This window comes from Castor canadensis, chromosome 2 (assembly GCF_047511655.1).
Source record: "Castor canadensis chromosome 2, mCasCan1.hap1v2, whole genome shotgun sequence".
In the NCBI taxonomy this organism is placed as follows: Eukaryota; Metazoa; Chordata; class Mammalia; order Rodentia; family Castoridae; genus Castor; species Castor canadensis.
Window position 1 is genome coordinate 193,458,535 of NC_133387.1, and position 24,062 is coordinate 193,482,596.

At 35.6% G+C, this 24,062-nt stretch overlaps 1 protein-coding gene across 1 annotated transcript in view; it reads left to right on the forward strand.

Moving 5' to 3' along the window:
• Gucy1a2 (guanylate cyclase 1 soluble subunit alpha 2) overlaps positions 1-20,139 on the forward strand; it is a 278,955-nt gene extending 258,816 nt beyond the window's left edge. The window contains exon 8 of the mRNA XM_074066806.1: positions 6,234-20,139. Within this exon, the coding sequence (XP_073922907.1) occupies positions 6,234-6,441 (208 nt within the window). The 3' untranslated portion in view covers positions 6,442-20,139. The remainder of the gene's footprint in view (positions 1-6,233) is intronic.
• The last annotated feature ends 3,923 nt before the right edge of the window (positions 20,140-24,062 follow it).

Below are 24,062 nucleotides of genomic sequence, written 5' to 3' on the forward strand. Positions count from 1 at the left end.
ACAAAGGCACCTGCACACCCATGTTTATTGCAGCACTATTCACAATAGCCAAGCTATGGAAACAGCCAGGATGTTCCACTATTGATGAATGGATTAGAAAATGTGGTATTTATAGACAATGGAATTTTACTCAGGCACAAAGAAGAATGAAATCTTGTCATTTGCAGGTAAATGGATGGAACTGGAGAACATCATCTTAAGCGAAGTTATCCAGGCTCAGAGGCTAAAAGCCGCATGTTTTCTCTCATGTGTAGAATATAGACCTAAAACATATCCAGCGACATTATGACACACTGGTTACACTAAGGAGAAGTCATGTACGGGAAGGGTAGGGTAAAAGAAGGAAACTAAGAAGTTGAATATGGTTGATACACTCTGTTTACAAGAAAGAATATAGAAATCTTTAACCAGCTGAAACCACATAAGAAAGGGACTAAGGTAGAATGAAGAAAATTAGAGGGATGAATCAATTGGGCTAAAATACTTATACACATGGAAAAACCACAAGGAAACTCCCTGTATAGCTACCTTTATCTCAAACAAGCAAAAATGTCATTTTTTCCCCCTTTTTTCTTCGCAAAATCAGAGAACAGGAGGGTAGAACAGGTTTTGCCCAGATGGGGGAAGTTAGTAGCAGGGAAGGGTGATGTGTTAGGGAAAAGGGGTAGGAGGGTGAATATGGTGCAAAAAATGTGTACACGTGTATGTAAATGCAAAAACGATACCTATTGAAACTATTCAGGGAATGGAAGGAGGAGATAAATGAGAGCAATGGAGGGGTGAGTTCAAGGTTGATATATTTGATACATTGTAAGAACCTTTGTAAATGCCGCAATGTAGCCCTTCCCAACACAATACAGGACAAAAATAGAGACAATACAGAGAAGAAAACTCCCTGAAAGGATGATCAATGTTCTCCTAGATTTAAAATAGTAAGAAGACAGTGTAATAAAAAAAGAAGCAATCATCCAATAAGAATGAGCTCTTAGAAATTAAAAATGTGATATCTGAAATTTTAGTTTATAATGATGGAGGCAATCTTCCAGAAAGAATATAAAAAATGAGGGAATGATCAGAGAAAAAGGAAAGTGAGGCTCAGTTTACCCAGTCTAATATCTGACTAAGTGGAAACCCATAAGAAGTCATGTAGAATAAAGTGTAAGAAATTATCAAAGAAATAAAAAAAATCCTCAATGGAAAGGCATAACTTACCATATCAAAAGGTTTAAAAGTTCCACTACTGGTCATCATAATGAATAAGATGGTTGCACTGACACACATCATTAACTTTCACAAGGCCAGAGATTTAAAAAATGATAATGACAGAAAATCTAAGAGAAAGTTCACATCCACTGGATTAGCAAATAGAAAAACAGCCAAATACTGAGGGAGAACTAACTTCTAAACAGGAATTTAATGCTTAAACAAATCAATCAAGTGAAGAGTAAAACAGACTACAGATATTTCAGACATTAAAAGCCTTCAACAGTTCACAGTCTAAAAGTTTGATCTCCAGCACCACACACACATGCACACACACGCACACACACACACGTGTGTGTGCACAAGACTCCCTTAGCAGTGGCAAGGCAGTAGGCAAGTTTGTAGTTAATCTGTTAGACAGCATTCTGGGCCACTGGTATCTGATAGCTTTGTATATTATACAGATCTTTCCAGTTGTTGAAGTAAAAAATTTTCCAATTTCATGTGAAAGTGTTAGAGAACTGCATATACTAGCTGGTCCCTATAAGATTCTAGAACTGGATCTGCCCATACAGTTGTCCATGTGTTCAACTCAGCTAATAAAAAAGATAACTACTCTATGGAAAGACATTTTCAACAAAAATCAAAAGTCATTTTTCCCTCTGAGCCATTCTTGTTTCAAAATATGATCACAAGTAGGAAAGCATTCATTGAGCTCTTAGCTCATAGAAGTCACTTACTCCCTGTTGTCCAGCTGACTGTTGAATTCATGACCAAAAAGCTGAATAATTCTAACAGTGAAGGAGAAGTCTGGGTAGAGAATTGCATGACTGCTTACTTTTCCTAAGTTTACAGTCTTGGAGCACTGTGGAAAATGCACATAGCAACTGTTCACAATGACCTCCCTAATTAGCAATTGACTCCAAGGGTAGAATTGCAGGAAAAAAGTATAATGGAATTAAAGACTAAATTTTGCTCCTGTATTACAGATGACAAACTGTGCTTTAGATATTGCATTTGAAGTATGATTTGGAGAAAACAGTATATCCCCAAATAGACTTCATATTATAATTCCACTGCTTTTTTTGTGTTAAAACATAAATTGATTTAGATCATTTTATTTCTGTGTATGTATAAAGTCCTTTTCCAAGGAAGGATATAATGAACAGAACACAAAGCTTACTGAAGATTGGGGGAGATGGTCCTGCAAACATGCTCTGAGAGCATGAGAGACCAGCTTCATTTCTGCAGGTGTGGGAGAGCAACCCCATAGACCTCCATCGTATCAAGTTTCCTGACAATGTTTAGGAACCATCCATTGATCCCAAACACCAGGGAGTTTTTATTTTGAAAATCAATTTGTAGAGAAAACTATTGAAAGCAGTAAGGGTAATAGGCAGGTAAACTAGGATTTGTGTGGCTTCCAAAGATCTTATTACACATGTTGCTGAAACTCCCAGGTTGTATGTCAACCAGTTGGGGATTACAGCTGGGGATTACTTTAGATTTATGTAGAATCTAAGTCTCCGGATCAGTCCTGAGGTGCTGAAGAAATGAGTCTCTAGGCAGAGCTTCAGAACCAGGCCAGGGACTTGGACTTAATAAAGTACTTCAGAGGGGATCAGAAGGTCTGGGGGTGATCAGAGTCTAAATTTCTATATCCCTGAATGTACATTGGACTGTTTACTTAGCACCATGATTCATTTCATCACCACGCGTGCTACATGAAATGTTTCTGCCGACCTCCTCTACACACACACACACACACACACACACACACACAGTGAATCCCTCAGGTTGTCCCTTTGGAGGCCATCTGAATATTGCCCTTCAGTGTTCAAATATACAAAGGCTACTAAATCCTGGATACCATAGAAACTTGAGTCAAGTTAACCTTATGTGCTCTGGTTTTTATTATTGATATTTAAGTGTACATTTAGTTTATTGATACCAATATGTTTACTTGGAAAGAATTTTCCTATAAAATCCTTTAATCTCTATGATTTCTAGCACAATATATGAGATTTATTTAAAATGTCAGGAAATCAATATGCTGTGAAGAGTTTCCTACCAGCCAAAATGCAGTGAGTTATTTAAAAGTCCTGCCATGTGAGACAACTGCTGACCTCCTCTTTCCGTCACAAGCACTTGCATAGATGGAACCCTAATCTTATTTTTCAATGTCAGAAAATATCAATTGGGGCAAAACATGGTGAATCAAACAAACTGTAAAAGGTAATTTGGGGAAGAATGTAACTCACACTTACTGGTTTGGAGCTTTAAAAAAACATTTTGGACAGAATGAGTTTGTAGCTCTATTTTGCAGTTGGTCGTTGTGAACTGTATTGTTCTGGCTCTTGACTTTTGTTCTTAAACCACAGTCATCATTTGTTCCTTTATCCTACATAATTTCTTTTCTTGGAGGGATTGTATCATATATTACTATGGGTTGCTAATTTATCATTTTAACTACGTTAATTTATTCTGTATATCTTCACTCACTTTTCTCCCATTCAGAGGACTGTCTTAGTATGTCACAAGTATTAAACAAATGTTTTTTGATTGATTGACATCATTGATTGGCATCCGAGTATTACATGGCAGTGACTATTCTGTTTGAGCTTAGCAAAATTACTTTGAAATTCACTACTAAATTAACTATTGTTTAGGGATTTTTATATTTTAGTTTTGAAGTGACTGGTTATATGCTACATGTAAATAAAATAAACATCAGTGCACATTAAAAGAAGGCGAACTTTTAATGGATGACTTCCATTCTGATTGTCATTAAGGCCCCCGCCCCACAGTTCCTGCTCCTTATTTCAGGTTAGTGGTTTGTGATGGAGAGCTGGTTTAGTACAGTCCTCTTTGTTGTAGGACTGAACTTGACTAAGAGTTAACAGATCTCGTTTCAGTGCCAATGCCAGTGCTGTCTTGCTGTTTCCTTGGGTTACTTACTCTAACTTATTCTGAACTTACTTTCTCCCTCCATAAATTTAGAGGAGCACTTTTAGCTTTTGCATAAATTATTTTATGGGAATCAAGTAAGAGGCCTTGAAAGAACTGTTTTCAACAGTACTAGGTTCAAACTCAGGGCCTTGCACTTTCTAGGCTGAAGTTCTGCCACTAGAGCCATGCCCACGGCCCTTTCTGCTTTGGTTTATTTTTGAGGTAGAAAGAGTCTTGCTTTTGCCTGGTCTGGCTTTCGGCCATAATCCGCCTATTTTTGCCTCCTGCCTAGCTGGGATTGCAGATGTGCACCAGGATGTTCATCCTGTTTTTTTGAGATTAGGTCTGACTAACATTTTGTTGCCTGGGCTGGCCTTGAACTGTGATATTCCAATCCTCCCCTCCAACATAGTAGGGATTACACCATGCCTGGCCTTGAAATGTTACAATGAGTCTCACTTCCTTATATCCCAATTAATATAATTATTGTGTAATATTTTTAATGAATTGTCTATTAGAACTATTCTTTCATCTTTCAGAAGGCAAAATACTATAATTCTGCTTCATAAAAGTAAGCATAGGTTGCTCATATTGTAACAATTATTTGTACCAATAGCTGCTGTTTTTAGATGGTATTTTTAGCATAGAGATGATCGTCATTGCTCCTGTGATGATCTTACATTTTCACGCATTCTTTGTTCCTGCATTCATTGCCGCAATGCTTCTTTCCCCCATCCATCTCCTGCCTGGTATAATGAGCTTCTGTTAAAGTTAACCCTTTTTGCAAGGATGAATTGTTTTTAGGAAAAAATGATGGATTTTGGCTCCACTGTGCCTTCCAAATAAAGTCAAATCTTAGTTTAGGACTTCAAAATTTTGTCTTAACCTACAGCCTTAGACTTAACTCTCACTCTTACCACATTCTGTAATGCTGTCTGTCAAATGCTTGAAAACTTGCTGATTCTGTTCATAATGCCCTTGTTTTCAACCCTTTAATTCTGTCCCCCATAGTCACTTGTGCAAATTCTCTACTTCTTGAGATAACTTCTTGCCCATGAAATGTTTGTGGTCCTCCCACTGTGAACAGTTTTTTCTGGACTTCTGTAGCTCTTTATATATAGCTTTTTCATGGCATCAGTTGTGTTTCATATTACCTCTATATTACTCTGTTTTTTTCATTGTTCATAAAGGATTTTTTCCTTCTTTCATTCCCTGTTTCCATCTCTGTTGACAAAACCATGAGTTTCTTAAGTTGAGTTTTACTTATTCCATTCTCAAGAGTCTAGAAGATTTTCTTGGACAATAAGGAGTAAACCACAAAGAGTTTTGAATTAAATTGGATCGTTGGGTCACATTTTTAGATATGGATGTTAAAGAGAGGCTTTTTGTTGAACTCAACAAGATTAAAGAATAAATCTCCTCTAATATTAGTGTTCTGAAAGTCTTTAAGTCTTTCAAGTATGATGGAAAGGGAAGAGTCAAGAGATTTGACTAATAATGCTAGTGAGGTTAGAAAATTGTAGTGGTAGAAATAAGTAACCACATATCTCAGACACATGGAGTCATGAGATGTTCTACAAAGCTAAGTACTTAATTTATGTGTTTGATATATAGGATACACATTTAAAACTTATTGAGAGTACAGAACATAAAAAGAGTGCTCTAGAATTTGGGAAAGTCTTCAAAACAGGCTGGGTAAATCTTGCATATTTGACATAAAGCCTTGTATTGTGCAGTTTTGTTAGCTAGTTGATTTAGGGGTAAGATCAAATTTGAACAAATGTTTTTCCTAGTGGGTCATTTGGAAAGAAATCAAACTTGAGTAAATATTTTTAAGTATTACTATGAGCAACATTAATTTATTATTATTGTTATTTTGCTATTATTATTAGTATTACATGAAGTGATCTTGCCTGAATCATAACATTTCCGTCTTATGACGTCACATCTATTTAAAGAAATAGGAGGATTTTCATGAGCACAGTCACAGATCAGTCACAGATCAGCCTCCTGAGCCTTTAAAATTTCTGTCCATTTATTCCTTTGCTATTTGATTCATATTATCTACATTTTCTTCTCAGATTATTAAAACGAGAAGAAAGTTTCACATTCATTCCTCGGTCCCGTGAAGAGCTTCCAGACAACTTTCCAAAGGAAATCCCTGGGATCTGCTATTTCCTGGAGGTAAGGACTGGTCCAAAGCAGCCAAAGTCTTCTCTTTCTTCATCGAGAATAAAAAAGGTTTCCTACAACATTGGCACCATGTTCCTCCGAGAGACAAGCCTCTGAGACCTGCTGCAGATCAAAGACTCCTCCAAAAAGCACAAGCCCAGAACCTGGGTCAAGACAAGAGGGTGAAAAGAGATTGTTTCTCTTTCAATGCTTTGTTGAGAACAAGCAGTAGAATTTCTGTGTTATGTCAGGCAATAATCCTTGAAAAGGGGGGTGACCAACTGTCAATAAAAAAGCTGGAAGGTGGGAGGGAAATAAGATGTTTTCATCCATGTTAGTGTTTTTTTTGGTTACATAGATATGTCAATTATAAGTACAGGCTCCCTTTCAAAACTAACCAATAAATAGACTCTGTGTTTCCTTGTTTGTCACCCATGCAAGAATTTTTCCCTGTATATTTGTACCACTTCTGAGAACCAGTTTTGAGTATCTATTACTACATCTAATGAACTAGCAGCTGAGGAATATTTTATAATTTTCTTTTTCTGAACAGACATTTCATACATATATCATGGTGGTGTGGAAAACTTCCCAGCAAGAAGAACTGTAACTCAACAAAATATTTTAGGGATATTACCTATTTTTATACATATCTCTTCTATTAGATAATTACATTTCACACAGCATTATTACATTTTCAGAATCTGCTGCTGTATGGTTGGTATATTATGTAATGCTAACCTACTAATCTAATATAGTTTCACTTATTTAGAGAGATTATTCTGGGCCTGAGAATACATATAACCAAGGATTTCAGCTCCTGAGACACTATTATATTGTCTGCTTAGCAAATATATCTTTTAGATTTAATTAATGTAGCATGGAGTCCAGAGGAAATGGAACTTCCTAGTAGCAGATATATGTGTAATAAAGATTAAGGAAAGGCCTTTTGCCATCTTCTAACACATATCATTTAGAAGGACATGCTTTGCTGCATTGCACCCTTTCCAGTTATCACTTCTAAATGCAGGTAGTCTTTGCAAAATTAAACTGAATCCTACTAAACAGCATCCTTCTAAATGACATGCTAGTAACTTTTCTTCCCCAACCGATTACCACTAAGCTGATTACCACTCTCAGAAGCTAATTTCTGTATTCTGGCATCACTGACAAAGAAGTGGCAGGACGACTGTCAAAAATGTTGTTTCCTATTTGCATAACACAAAACAAAAGGAGACCCTGGCACCTTATAGCTTTGGGATAAAAAAAAATGTTTTTCTACAGCCTTGTTGATGTAGGTTTTAGATGCAGTGAATCACCTTCATGGACACTGAAATTGGTCTGACCTTCAGAAATATTACTCACCATAGTTACAGGTACTTTTCCATTGCATGTTCTGCTACAGTGAAGACTGATTCCCGTGTATTAATGCTGCATGGAAATATTATTATGGTCTCACACTGAAATTAAGAGCACAGTGTATCCAGAGTTTTCCTATTTGGGATCAGATATAAAACCTAAGTTTCTCTTTACGTTTAGTGAACTGGAAACATTCACTTTCTTAAAACGTTGGAGTGGGCATTTTCTTACTACAGTAGGTATAGTCACTGGTAGCTATACCTACTGAATGCAATATATTTCTTTTCTGTTCAGGGATTTTGGCTGTCTTATGATTCGGTTATGATATAACTCAGCTAAGTTGTATATTAACTAATTTCTAATGTAGCCTGTGAGGCATAATTAATGTTTTTAAGTTCTCTAAGTGTATGACTAGAAAACATTTATAAATATTGAGGTATTTGTTATAATCATAAACCCTTTTGTATTTTGAGCTCTGTTCTCACCCTGGGGTGTCTGAGGACATTGAAGCAATGCTCTTCATGTAAAGAAGATAGGATGTAGACTTTGAGTTCCCTAAGCCTTTGCTTGTCCCCTTTTTTCTTGGGCCTACGTCTCTGCTTTTAACCATATGGGCACAGAAGGCCAGGGTATGTACAGGGAGCTGAGTAGATGAGGGATGGGATAGTTTCATGAGGATAATTACAAAGAAATCTCCTCAGGGGACTTGGATATTAGCCCAATCCTTCACAGAGAACTGTGGATGGAACAGTACCTCATACTAACATTTGAAAATGCCTAAACAATGTTGAGGAGCTCCCTATAACAGAGAAGTGTGGGAAGAAACCCAAGCTCAGTGAAGTCATTTATGCTTTTTCTGTGCAGTAACTTACAGCTTATTATGGTATATTTAGTGGATAAAAGTCTTGGTGATAAACAATGTGTTCCGTAACCATAGGCTGAAAGGGACTTTCAGGAATCATCCAACTATTTCTCTGCTTTTTGTAAAGATTTGTCTAAGCAGCTATTCTAAATACGTGATTATTCCTTCTGTACTCAATAATATCTGTATTTTAAAACCGTCATTGAAAATCTATTCCATTATTCTGTAACTGATAGGGCTCCAGAGAAGAATTTGTGCATATACTCTTGATTTGTCTATAGGATCACAACCTCTGTATTAGTTTTTATAATTTTACATGAAGAAGAAGTAGCCATTTTCACTGTCACAAATGTCACATTGAAGAACATGCCAGATTTCTACATCACAGGCTGTAAACTACATTTTTCATACACTATAATCTAAATATATTTTTGAAGCTGGTCTCAGGCAATGGTCTAGTCTGTTATCATTTTCCATTACAGTTCACTATTACACTGTTAGTGTGTGTTATTTGCAAGGTACTATATAAAGTGTGTGTTCATTGTGGCTGCATTCATAGAAATTAGATGCTGTGAAAAAGCATTATATTTTTATTTATCCTCCAGAATGCAGTGCACATATCCTACCTTAGGAACTGTGGCTGTAACAATGTGGTGGTATTTGTGTCACATCTGACTAAAACTCATACATTCTCATTTATGTACACACTACTGGGAATATTATGCATTTTAGTGTGGCACATTGAAAGGAATATAAATGATGTCCTCTTAGAAACCGAAAGATCTTAAACTGGTACAATGTGTTTAGCCTGCTCTAAATGGAATACTTTAGAATATAACTTGGCACCTCCAGTTCCCCCTTTTTAATTCTTATTTGTGCAGTTAATTTAGAAAAGGCCATTTATAACTAGCCATCAGTACCAAGCTTCCCTCCAACACCAGGATCATTTTGATGTAGAGAATACTGTCATTTACATATGAGTCTACAACCTACCATATAAATAAGTAAGTAAATCTGCAATGTAACAAAATCAGAATCCCTAAATATTGACTCAAGTCTTCCTGCATAGCGTCTCCTTTGTGGACCTTAAAAAATAGGCAACGGTTTCCAAAATAAAAACATAATATGCCCCAGAAATATAATTGCTTCTCTTAGTTGGGTAATGTAGAGAAGAATAAGATATAGTTGAATGGTTACCTATAACCCAAACACTCTTTTTTCTTATATTTTAAATTATTTTGGATTTCTCTTTTAATACCTGACTATGTGTAGAATCCTGTGAGCTGTGACCTGTGACCCTGAGACAGACACTGAAACTCAAGAATGGGCTTGAATTCAGCACTTCAGATGTTAACTTTCACAGTCTCACACTTCTCAGTCTTTTCTAGTGACCATGGTATCAAGACACAGTATTTTATTGTGAAAGTGTGAAAGTGTGTACCTCTCCAGAGAACACAAGGCAAAACAACCTAATAACAACTTAAACAAAATCATACTCACAAGTGCAAAGCCTTATGGCTTTTAAATTTGCAAATTCCTCCAAAAAGTTCTAGCAACAAAGCAAAAATAAATTGATAGAAACCAAGGGCAAAGCCACAGAGAGTTTAGAAATCCATCACACTCTTTATTTGGTGCAGAGTCATATTGAAATAGATTGAAATAGTGGGTCTAGAGTTTTGAGGAGTCAAGAAGGAGCACAAGATTATGACCACCATTAAGTAGAGTTGTTGAAGTCTCCTTGGGTTCCTGACTAGCAAAAGCAGGTGTTGTGGATGATTAGGGCAGAGGTAAAACTTCTATACAGATTCCCATCTTGTCAGGTGTTTTGTGCAAGACACTTCTCATTCCTGGCCCTTTCTTACTTAATGCTGTCTCTCAAACCTTCCCACTCCCTCAAGCCTGGACTCTGTCAAACACCATTCTCTCTCTACTTCTGAACATCATATAACCACAGAAAGAGTTGCTGGTGCCTAATTCAGACAAGATGAACTCACACAGCACCAGCCTAAGCAACAATGGCTCACCTTTGTGAGATGTACTGGGACATTACTTACATTTGCAGTTTCTCCTTCTGCTCTTTCTTCAAAGTACAGTCTGACTCCAAGCATTTTGTAAAACTTCCCTGAATGTTCCTTTGGAATTCATTATATGTGACTGAATATGCTTTGGGTGACACCAGATGCCTTTCAGCCAACACCTTAGAAACATCTTAGAAACAGATATCTGTAAACCAAGCCCCACATCTTTGCTTAGTAATTTATATTATTATATCATTGATCTACAACTACAAATATCATATCATTTCAAAGGCTACTGTAAATAGATCTTACTGGAGATATCCCATAACTCTTGAAGCAAGAAAGATTGAATCACTTAAGCTTAATATATTCCAATCTGAATGATGATTTTATGGGCATCTCTTGGTATGAATATACTTGATTCACAAGTAACTGAAACACATAAATTGTGCTAACACGGTGGAACAAAATTTATCATTAAATAGGTAAAGTGACCTTAGCTGTGGACTCAGCTTCAGAACTCTTTTGGTAATGAATGAATAGAAGATATTGATGTTATGTACAGATTAACATAATCTTATCAGAGCATATTGAGATAGTGTGCAAAATTCCTTCCTCACACTTTAAAGAATTGAAACCTAAGTGTTATTGTCCTGCCACCTGTCTGTTTCATCCATTTTGTTCCTTCTTGCCTTTCATTAAAAAAGTCATTGATATGTTTACAACACAGGAAGAATCACAACTAATCTCACAGTGTACAGTAGTTTTATAAAGTAATGATATTCTTAGCTTGTGTGTGTGCATGTGTTTATTGAATGTAGATGCTATGTGATTAAAAGGAATAACATGGACTTAGGAATGCAGAGAAGTGAAGTTTGTGTCTTTATTTCTTATGTGTTGTGATCATATCAGAGTCTAAGGCAAGCACCTCATCACCATCCCATCCTTAAGACATGAGCTAGTTGAGTGGTTCAATTGATCTGCTTCCAAGCATCTATCTGGCTGGCTCCATAAGAATTACATAAGGAGTTTTAAGGACTCATTTTACTAGGTTTTTCTTTCAGAGATTTAAACTCAGTAGGTCTCAAATACAGCCTAGGAATCTGCATTTAGAAAATCACTCTAGGTAATACTAACATATAGTCAGATGTGAGAATCACTGAAAAACATGCAAATGATCCCAGTTTCTAGGAGTAAATACAAGTTGACTGAGAGCAATATGGTATTTCATTTATAGTTATTTTGAAAAGTTAAACATTCTGGGCTCCATGCCATTATTTATTTCATAAATTTTAATTTTAGCTTTGCTTTCAAATTTATAGTCTGTGCTTTGAGCATGAGTCTTCAAATCTTTACAGACAGAAGTCAACACTGGTAAGCATGAGGGATGAATATTGCTCACTATAGGGCTATCAGGTACTAGCTATGGAACCATTTTCTTAGTTACTGCCAGAGCTGTGCAGTACATCACATTGGCTAATCCTCAGCACCGAGGTATAAACTATGAATTTCAGGACACAGAAAAGTGTTGAAATGACAGTCTTACTTTAGCAAGCTTTGGTCTTTATGTTATGAAGAGACACCAATTTAATACTCACTATGTACTTTTCACATTGAATTATATGTGCATCTAAAAGTGACTTCCTAGCAATACCTTATCACAACCTTTCAAGCAATAATTTAAGCCATGGTCATGAGGCCATACATAACTTGCACTTCTGTGCACTTCATTGAACCTTTGAAGGAAATAGAGACATGTTTTATATAAGCAATAATATAGGTGGTGTAGACTTTTTAAAGATACTCACAATTCTATAGCAAAATGACCAGCAAGGGATGACTCAAATTAAACAAATTTGAGTGAATGACATGCTTAATCTATCGCAGAAATTATTCATTTGCAAATATGCTATAAAGCAGTTAATCTCATCATATTATTCCTGGTGTATAATTTTAAAATAACTATCATGGTATGATTTCTGTTCCTCTCAAAGAGATTCATATGTTACTTGTAACATTGCAGAACTCTTTGGATCTTTATAGTATATAATAGTAAAGAGCAAGTTAAGGATGAATGAATTGAAAGAGTGGATTATGAAAATAGGATTTGCAGAAGAAATATAGATGGGTCATGAAACAAAATAATTTAAGTGTTGGTTTGATAAGGTCTTGAAATATTGACCATCAAAAGCTCATTATTGCTGTTCTCTCTTAAAGCTACCCACACATTTAGTAAGAAGTATAAAAGTATTTTGACCTCAAAATATGATTGGCTGAAAGTCATCTGTAGTATAATTTGCAAATGTCTGAAAATGATTGCATGGTAATATTGAAAAAATACTAAACCTTGCAAATTTTAAATTGAATAATTCATGCTTTTAGTCATCTTAAAATGTAATTGCAAGGGCCAGACATGGTGGTTTATGCCTCTAATCCCAGCTACTCAGGAGATATAGGCAGGAAGAAATATGATGGTCTGAGGTCGACCTGTGGCAAAAGCATGAGTCTCTGACAAACTCAAAATAAAAAGAATGGGAGCATGGGTCAAATGATAAAGCGCTTGTCCACCAAAGCATGAGGTCCTACGTACAAACCCCAGTATTGCTCTCAAAAAATAAAATATTATTTTAATCAATCGTGGCACTGCCAACTATAATCAGTCCTCCCATAGTTAAATTTATTCCTCCATCATTTGTAATAATGTTTGGATTATAGCTAAAGCAACTGGGAAAATTGTGTTACAATGAGTCATGGCTAAACATGAGGTTATTATTAGTACATATGCTTAGATCCACCCCTAAGCACCTAAATAAAAACAGCTTCTATTGTTGCCTAGCTAGGTGAACTCTCCTCTAACCTTGAATCAGAGAACCATTATAGTGGAGGGTAGGTTTGCTTATACTTTTACCTTTATCTTCCCATTAGCCATAGCAAAACCTAGCATCCTCTTGTCCATCCTTTTGAAATCAAATAGGATTGTCGATTCATTGAGAAAATTTCAACAATTACCTTCTCAAATCACTAGATGCATGAACCCTTACTAAGTATACTTTTGTATGTTAATAAATAATGGAAAATATTTAATTTGAATCTATTAAATTATACCAAATCCATCCTCCTAGTTAATCCATCTAGTTTCTAACCAGATCATTCTTAATTTTAGGCCAAAGTACTGTTACTTCTTACTTGAAAGCATAAAAAAGAAAAGACAGACACAAAATCACCTCACTTTCTAAAGACAGTTTCTTGTGTCTTGCTGCCTGACAAACATGCATCAGATTCAAGATGAAGGGGCTAAAGGGAGAGCAGAGTGGGAAGGTACTTTAGATGAGTCTGAGCAAAGAGTTTGATTTTTTTTTCTTCAGGAAGCTAGACTCTTCAAAAAACAGGAAAGTCAGTTTCTATTATAGATATCTCTGGTTTAATGATATCCAAAGAATTTATTTGACTAGTGTTTATTCTTATTTTAAAAAAGAAAAGAAGGAAAAAGAAAACCTCCAGCAGCCATTGCCAGTCATTTTAGGAGGTAGTGCCAACCTTGAAGCAGCTGCATATCTAGTGAAACTGATATCAGAAGCTCACTGAGCTATAAATAGCAACTCTCTGAAGGTGGCAGATAGAACTAGTCTTGGTTACAATGATGAAGATAAATGAAAGTGTCAGAACATCTGGATTCAAGGAACAAAGAAAACCAAATACCAGTCTTGCCATATGTCACAGAAAAGCCTGCTAAAATTAGTACAAAAGAACAGGTATTCAGTGTGCAAGTGATACTAAAACAAAACATTGTTTCTCTTTTATAATATGCTTGGCTGGGCTATCATTTAGTGAGAAGACTTTTATGCATCTTATCTATCTTACATTATAGACATTAGATCTATTTGTTGGGAATTTAATCACAAAGACTAGAAAATATTGTGTCCTAAAATCTGTAAAAATCATTTTTAGGACTATCCTATATTCTGTATTCTTTTTCATCCTGTTATCAAATTGGGCTTGTCTGCCAGCAAAACAAATATTCAGCTCTAATGTAGAAAGAAAATGAGACAACACTAGGACTATCCTTCTCTTCAGGGATGCTCAAGAGCGTTTGAGCTGGGGAGAGAGTCCCCCACAGCATTTGATTTCCATGAGAGAGAGGAAGGTGTACTCTCAGCCTTCTAAAATTAAATGTAGAGTAATCCCAGCTACTGGGGAATCAGAGATCCCCATGATCCAGGAGGATCATGGTCTAAGGACAGCTTTGGCAAAAAGTGCCTAATATCCTTGTCTCAACCAATGGTTGAGCGCAGTGGAGCATTCCTGTCATCTCAGCTACATGGGGAAACACAAATAGGATCACAATCCAGGGTGATCTGGGCATAAGGTGAGACCCTGTCTTAAAAATAACCAAAGCAAAAAGGACAGATGATGTGGCTGAAGTGACTGAACACCTGTCTAGTAAGCCTGAGGCCCTGAGTTCAACCCCCAGTACTGCCAAAATTAAAAAAGAAAAAGAAAAAAGTAGTCATTCAGAGTTTCTTTAGAACAGAAATTTTGAGAGAAAAACAAACCTGAAAAAAATCCAATCAGAATTATGAGTGATAAAAATAATTCAGAATAAAGATTTATTGTGCTGAGTAAACTTACTTATATCCACAATTAGAAATGTTAGGGACTTTTATAGATTTCTAAATGTCTTCAGCAATTTGAAAGAAAATTGGATAATACCTAATTATGAATTACATTTCAAAATTTTTTATTCATATTTTACATTTGTTACAGAAAAACAGCATCTAGAAGATGTCATTAATAGGACAAACTTACAAATTATAGTATTGAGCCATGGTTTTCAACATTTGACAACATTCATTTGCTTAAAATATTAAACCAATTTTAATAACATAAGGGTTAAGGATAACAGTCAAATAATAGTGTAATCAGATTTGCTCATATTAGGAGAAAGTGCAAAGCACCTCACACTTCTTAGAATGAAATCAAAGTCAAAGCCAATTTATATTCAAGCCATTTGAATAACAAATATAAATATTTCTATATACCCCTTTCTAACAAGAAGCCATGATTTTCCATACTTAGTGAAACTTCAATTCTTAAATAAATTCTGCTTTTATTGCCTCCCAGAAAGCATTCTTTTTTGCTAAGTATCACTACCTTTCAAGGATAACAAAGAAATACAATTTTCTTCTGAGATTAAATCAATATATTTGGGTCTAACCACTTCAAGGCCCCTTCTCCTTTTCTTCTGATTATTTTAAGTTAAAATTTCTATAAAATGAAGCACAATATTGAAGTAGCCAATTGATTTATGAACAACATGAAACCCTCCTTCTGAATTTTATTGGTATAAATTACTGCATTAAAACCAAAGCCTAACCTTGGCTTGGACTATCAGATAAATTGCTTTTATAGTCTTTGACTAGAAAGTATTATCAAGAAGAGCAAATTATCTTGAATGGCAGAACTAATTCTAGCCAAGTCCAGATAAATTACAGGACTGTATAATTATCTAAAGTAATTCAGGAGAATTTTAGAAAAATTCTTTAATTTTTGCTCTTGTGTAAAGATAATTATTAGTGGATGGCAGCTGAAACTACTAGTCTTACCTTTTTAATTTATTTCAAGTGTGTCACCAGGATCTTATAAAAATGTATCCCTTTCATTTGTTATGTAACTCAGTGACCTGGAATAATGGGTGCTCATTGCTTTTTCCTTTGATTGTTAAAACACTTTTTATTCTGTTTAATGGAATTCCCTACCAAAAATGCAAATGATTACCTAACTATAGGAGGTGTCCCACATATGAAATATTTAGTTGGATTCTGCTAGAGTACAAAAAAGAAAATGAAAGAGGTACCAGTAAGAAAGTTGAACAGAGAAAAGGCGATCTTTGCCTATGTTAAAATGATGTCTGTAGTCCAGACTACACAGAAGAAAGCTGAAAATACTTGTTTGGATAAATCATTATAGATTTTTTAAACCATGGTATTCATATTCAACAACATGTCATGAAATAATAATATTATAAGATCCAGCATGTCAAAACATGGTTAGAAAAACAAGAAACTTAATAAATATGCTAATCAGAATGAATTAGGAACAAAAAGAACTTCTTACATTATGAACATCCACCAAAGCAGAATTTGTTTTCTGTTTGAAAAATTTGGTACTATGTCTTCAATCAATATTTGCTACATGATCTAATTAAACATCAGTTGAGCCTTTTTGCTAATGAGAAATCATGCAAGAGGCCAAATATTTTTTTCCCTAAATGAGGAGTCCAAATATTAAGCATGACTATAACTTGAATGTCAGTGGGATTTGGTATTATTTCTGAATGTAAAATGAATGAGGAATAGACTGTATGTGTAGGTATTAGGTGTAGTAAACTAATTAGGCCTTTAGAGTTTGTTAATATTCTCAGCTCTTTTTATTTCATTCTTTCTTTTTCTCCCTCCTTTCCTTCCCTCCCTCCCTTCTTTGCTTTTCTCCATCTTCCTTCCTTCTTCCTCCCTCTGTTTCTTCCTAGCCTTTATAAGGTACTTGGCAATAGTATTTTACTATTTGGGCTGGGGCCTCCCTTTTCTACTTTTACATGATTGAACACTTTGTGAACTTGTGAGGTAAGAAAGAGAAGTGAGGAGCACATAGCAGAGAACATTTGGGAATGGAATTGACTAAGAGGATTGGGATCTTGGTTTCTAGAGGATTTGTCAGCCAAGAGTAATATGAACCTATAAAAATATACTTGTATTCTTTTTCACTGAATATAAGCATTTTCTCAAGAAGTATCAAGGTCAACCTTCCTAGAAAATCTTTTATCTTTAGTTCTAGTAAATGTCTTAATTTAGAAAATCTTCTTATATTCAAGTAAGTGAGTTTTATTTTGTTTTTTTAACTTGGGAGGCACACCGTTAAACAGTGAAGTAGAAAGGCTTTCTCTATTTTGAGGGAAATTATTTTCTGAAAACAACCAATGCAATGGATACACCAAATGCAGCTTGAGCTGACTGGAACTTCATATACAATGGATGCTTTGTCTTGCCTCCTGGGTACCCCTCTGCAACTTGGGTTGGCATGTTATAACGTTTTGAGTTCTTTTCTGAGGCTCTGAAAACATTTGCCATCAGTTTTTATAAGTCTACTCCATTGAAAAAGCAATATATGACATATTTGATGCCTTTGGGGTTTAGCCTATATCCACATACCTGTTTTTAACCACAATTTTGACCTACCCATAAGGATTTTTTAAAATTTCATAGTCTTAAATACAAAAAGATATCATTTTGTGAAATAACGAGGGATTGATCATTTACAAATCTCAATACAAAGCCATTGATTTTTCAGGGAATATTAAATCATTTCTAGCAGAGTATTTGATTCATAAGGGAAAATATCTCATTTAAAATAGTAATAAGGGGGACACAGAGAATAATTTTAAGAAACCCCTCTCAGCATTATAAGAATTTGAGTAAGTCTTGAGTAAGACTTTAAACATCCTTAATTCTCAAAAATCGTATTGGAACATATATTTTTCTTGTGTGGAAAAATAGGGTTCAATAAGCCAAATACTCACTAAATGTTTTTGCTCATTTGTGCAACTGTGGGGATTGACACCAGGGCCTGTGTGTGCCCTGCCACTAAGCTACGTCCCATCCTGCATCTGTAAGTTCTGACTCCCGTTTCTTGTTTGTACTTCTTTGCTAAGCACCTAGGAAATCTTACGATAGATTAGATAGAAAGGAAGGGGCACAAACATTTCAGAAAAGTACAAAACTTCAAAAGGAAAGAGCTCTATTAATCAACTTTTCTTTATTCCATTCTCTAATTTATTTTGAATTGAATTGTTAAAAAAAAAAAAAGAGGCAGCATCCATATCAGTTGACACCTATGAAGATACTGATTGCTTTCCTCCTGTAATTTTCGTCACTAAGAAAGCCTTGTCTCAAGTTATAGCCAGTCTTAATACTTATTTAGATGAAGAAATATGACTTTCCATACCTTTGCCATTTTTTTTATTTCTTTAGGTAAATGTTTTTAATGTGTTTATAAAATAGAAGCAATGTGGATGAGGCAAACAGAAGAAATCAAGATGATACCTGAACAGCTATGACAGATCAGGTCCCATTTTCCCCTCTATTTTGTTGCTTCCTGTTGCATTGATACCTAAGGCCCAAATGTGCAAAATTTACAGGCTACCAGCTCATTGTCTGCTTTAAGAATCTGAGGCAAGATCACTCCAACTATGTGGAAATTGAGTCACACCATAGCATGTTAGAATTACCAGGGAAGTCAATCCATGGAGAGAAATACTTTCTGATTTTTTTCTGTTGTTGTTATATAGAAAAAGAAATCCCCCTGAGAGTTTTGCCTGGGAAAGAGTCTAAAGTTTCATAACAGCTGTCTCTAGTTACAAAATAACTTCAGTAATCAAGTGACAAAACCGTTTCATTATGCTTTTAAAAATACCAATTAAGTGCATTCCAGAAATAACACATATCATTCTTCACTTCAAAATCAGCCTCCCTGAATCCTGACTCTTCAACTGTGAATAGCCATTTTACAAAGCCAAAGGGTCTCATTTCCCAAATAGTCATTTAGCTATCAAACTTATCCTGCTCATTGCAGTGCATAAAACGACACCCACTTCATTTCCACTGAACATTCAGGCACTATAATAATGAATAACTTCCCAAATTAATAAAAATATATACTTATAATGTGCTAGACTTTTATTAGCTTCCTCTGCCTGGGGTAGTTTTAACCTAACCAGACACCAGAGCTATTTTAACATTTTGGCCAATTTGTTCACTTCAATTTCATGGGTCTAAATTTTTGACTTGGCTTGCTGTAAATAATATTGTACATCTGCCATTTTGTTATCAGATTATACTTTGTGAATCATTTCTTTAAAAAAATCTAGTTATCACAAATTTAAATTATAATTTCATCAAATAATGCCAGGTAAATATACTAATATATATGTAGGCATGGTTAAATTACATATATTTTAATGTCAAGTTATTTTTCATTTGTTTTTTAATGAATGCATACTTTAAACCTGTACCATTAAATTTTAGAAGTTTCATTTGGTGTTTCACAATATATTTTAAAATATTTTCCTTTATCCAGTAGTACAGGTTTGCAGAAAACTTTTTCTGGTTAAATTGATAAAATATGCCTCATTTCACTAGGATTTTAAGAATAATAGTACATGTAAAAGTACAAAAGCACTTATAGGATTATAAACATTCGCTGTGTCTTCTTTGCTTTTCATGTAGCACCACTTTTACTTATTTGCTTATTTTATTTGTAATTATTCTAAGTCGTGCACAATGTATATAGCATGTTTCATGAGGCAATAGTCTCTGTATTTACAGACTGCAGAAAAAGGTGAACTTGTATATGAAAAATGAGTGATGGAAACCTGAGCTTCTTCTAAAATAAAACGGAAATATCAGTTGTGTGTTATAGTGACATAATTCATTACAAAACTGTTTAGATCATGCATTTATTTACCTTAAAAGTTCAAATTGTCACTTATAAAATATTTAAATCAATAAATTATACCAAAAAGGAGTTTGTAGATTCCTTTCTAATAGCTTCTTTTCACCCTCTGACTGACAAGAAAGAATGTGAATGAGTAACAGATGAAAGAAGAAAGAATATGAATCAATTCGGGTTGTAATACACTTGTGCACAGAAGCAATGCTAGGAATCTCTCTGTATAACTATCCTTATCTCAACTAGCAAAAATGCTTTGTCTTTCTTATTATTGCTTATGTCTACTCTTCAACAAAATTGGAGAAAAGGGCAGAACAGGTTCTGCCTGGAAGCGAGGGGGTGGGGGGGAAAGGGAAGGGGTGTGGGGGAGGGGGGAGAAATATCCTAAATAATGGATGCACATATGAATAAATGAATAAAGAAAAAAAAAGAAAGAATATGAATGAGTAACAGATGAAAAAATGGAGGAACACATGACTGAATGAACAGAGTGCTCACAAAGCATTATTTATGAGTGAAGTTATGCTCCTGACTCAGTAGGCAGGGATAATTTTGAAGTTTTTATAACATGAAGTCCTTCTTTAATTCTCTTTCAGAAGCAAACAGCACAGACCACAATTACTGCAGTCTTATGTATTCTAATTGTATGTAACACAGAAAAGGCATAATTCACCTGCCTTGTTACCAGTTGCTTTTTACCGGAGAAAAAGGAATCATCTTGCTCTTAGTTAAAGGTTAGCAAATGCCCACTGAGTCCTGTCAGAGCCTCACAAAGCAGTTACATTAGAAGCGGTACATTCTTACAAGAAAGCTAGTTTAATCCAATTTTCCTGTACCCAACAGTTTAGATACATAAAAATCAAACCTTGTCATTTTATTGGTCTCGGCCCATTTTTTGTTGCAAATAGCACAAGACCACAGACTGTGAAAATTTGAAGCAAGAGGATTATTTTTGTTCATGGTTGTGGAGATCTGAGGTCAAGGGACCACATCTGGTGATGGCCTTCTTGATGCAGAGTTCCGAAGCAGCACAGGACCTCACATGTGGAGACATGACCTAACCTAATCATTACCTTGACGGCCCCACCTCTAAACATGAGTCATATTAGGCTTCTGCTCACTCAACACCTCACAATGGAATTTAAATGTCAACATGAGTTTGGGAGGTGGCAAAACATACTCAAACAATAGCCATCCTCTTATCACCACTTAATCTTAACCATTCTTATCCATTTTTAACTATTTTTAGCAGTCCCTCAAGGGGTCTCCATCCAGCCTTCATGGAGCTCTTCTGATCTCCTTGCCATGTTTTATTTATATATGCTGTTCAGAAGCTATACTACTATTGATGACAAATTCCCTGGCCATACAAGCATTGACACTGGATAGGCAAAAGAAGTAGCCAAAACATTTAATAATAATCCTTAAGTGAGAAGCACTATAACAGTATTTTTGTGTAAATTTTCTTAGTTGTTAATCTTATAAAATGGCGTTGTCTTCATTTTAAAGATAAGAGAATTTAAGCATAGAGTTTTGTAAGTTGTGACTTGGTTACTAACGGACTTTCTTGCTTTAGGACTATTATCAAATAGGCAAGGAAAGAGCCTCTTGCACATGATTGATGAAGCTGACAGCTACCTTTTGTTAGAGACTTGAACTTTCAAGGATTTAAGGAGGGGGAAATTAGATATTGTACTCACAAAGAATGGGAAATCATTTTGGTGAAAGACTCACAGTTTTTAATGACACTTCTGGATATTCTGATTTGCACACTTTTCCCCCACTAGACTATCTTCACAACCTTCTGCAAGGGAGACAATGTAGAATATATTTCAGTTAAAAGAAATTAACTCAAGTCTGGCTAATCTGGGCATTTATGAACCAAACCCAGGTTGTCTGCTTCTTCCCTCTGGACCACCCCCACTCTAAATGCATGTGTGTGTTCTTGCATATTACAGATAGGTAAATGAGAGAATAGGTAAAGACAAGATAATTGCATAATTTCAATTAAAACTCTTAATCAAGAAATGAAAGGAAGAGAAAGAACATTACAATTTCCTGGTTCATGGTATGATGGTCAGGCACTATGAAACCTCTGCCCCCAAAGGAACCATTGTCTATGGCCCCAGCTCCATCTATGGGACTTGCTGTTCCTTATTAATTGCATCCCAAGGCTATATCTGCAATGAAATAAAACATACTTGGGAGCTGTATACCATTCACAACCCATTCCTTGCTAGTGCATGTTTGCAGGTTCAACATTGACTCTGACTCGGGCTTTTAGGACACTAAAATTTAAATAAAACAATCCCTTAAAATTCTGCAGATTTCTGCTCTATGCTTTCATCAGTTCCACATTCCAACTTCCAGATGAAGATTCTCTCCTAAAGTTCTTATCCTTGCTCTACTTCTTTGTCCTCATGATTGTCCCTTAATTTAATAGCAGCTAGCTCAATGTCACATAGACTTGGAAGGAAGGCTTGGGAGGGAAGGAGGTACTCTTTATCTTGTCCTTGCCACAGGGCTGAGTCTCTCTGTTAAACTCAGAAGTCAATGAGTCTCTGTCACTTAGTAATTTTTTTTCTTTTTTTGGAGTATAGAAGTCCTTGGTACTTTCCAAATTCTGCCTGCAAACTGCCAGGTCTATCATAATCACACCTTTTATAATACCTTCCAAATACAGTGAGAAAAAGTCCACAGTAATAGTCTAGCTCCCCTCATATTCTTCCCCTGAAATTGTAGACTCTGAGGACACCCACTCAGTGGGGGCTTTCCAAGTTACCCAAGGTCAATAGATTTACCAAATATTTTGCAATCACCTCACATATGCCTTGCTCTTGTGGATCTCAGAAACATCTGCTTTGCCTCTAAGCCAGTGCAGCAGAATTCAGGCTTTTATTTCATCTACCCCCATCTTTAAGGCTCTGTATTTTGTGCATTAGTTAGGACAGACTACGGTGCACTTATTTAAAAAAGACCTCATGCAATTAATACATATTTCTCACTCATACTTCAGGCCAGAAAGGTTTCAGGTTAGAAGAAAGTCGTTTTTGCTCTTATTCAGGGTCCCAGGCTGACAGGGGCTCTCCACAGTAGGATTCATAAGCCAGGCCTGGTACCAGCATAGTTCACTTTCTCTCACATCCAACCTGTAGACTCAGCCACACAACCACACCCAGCTGGAAAAAAAATGGAAAACACACTCCAGTTACATATTAAATAAAAATATTTCATAATAATTGTTAAAGACAGCAAGGCAAACTTTACTCGTGGGACATTGCAATGAGGCTTTGCACTATAGGAGAGAGATTGGGTTCAATTCTGACTCCATCAAAGACAAATGGGTATTTAAGAGCAGGGAGAAAATTGGGGTCAGGTCAGTGGATAAAACATCAAGCCAGGAGGAATCTGTCTGAACTGATTTGACAGGGTTCTAGCTGATGGTAGATAAAATATGATAAACATGATAAAATATTGGGGCAGAGGATGAGGAATTTGGTAAGATATTGAGAGTGACCAGATGCTAAGAGGGGGAAATTTTCTCTAAGCTGGCTCAGTGGGTTTCATGCTAACGCTGTATGAAATGGGCCAAGGTCAGAACACAAGGTTGAGGCCTAGTCAAGCAGAAGACTCAAGAGGAGCTTGAATCAAATTCGGTCAGGAGACAGCCAGCCATTGCGACCAGGGAGAGGAGTAGATTTTGGTGATCAGCTAACTACTTCTGCCACAATTCTATTTTTTTTTATTTTGAGATTATTTATTTTCTTATTCTCAGGAAAATAAACTATCTCAGTCTATTGCTGTGTTTCCTTACTTAAAGCAGAGGTGGGATCATTCAAAAACCATAATTATAGCACTAGCTGTGAGATAGTCTTGGTTCTCTTATTGTCACAGAGATGTTTGTAATAATTAGTCTCTGCAGATAAATCCTCCAAATAAAGCACAACAATTAGACCACAGAACCCTACAAGGTTTTCAAATTCTTATTGAGAACTCTA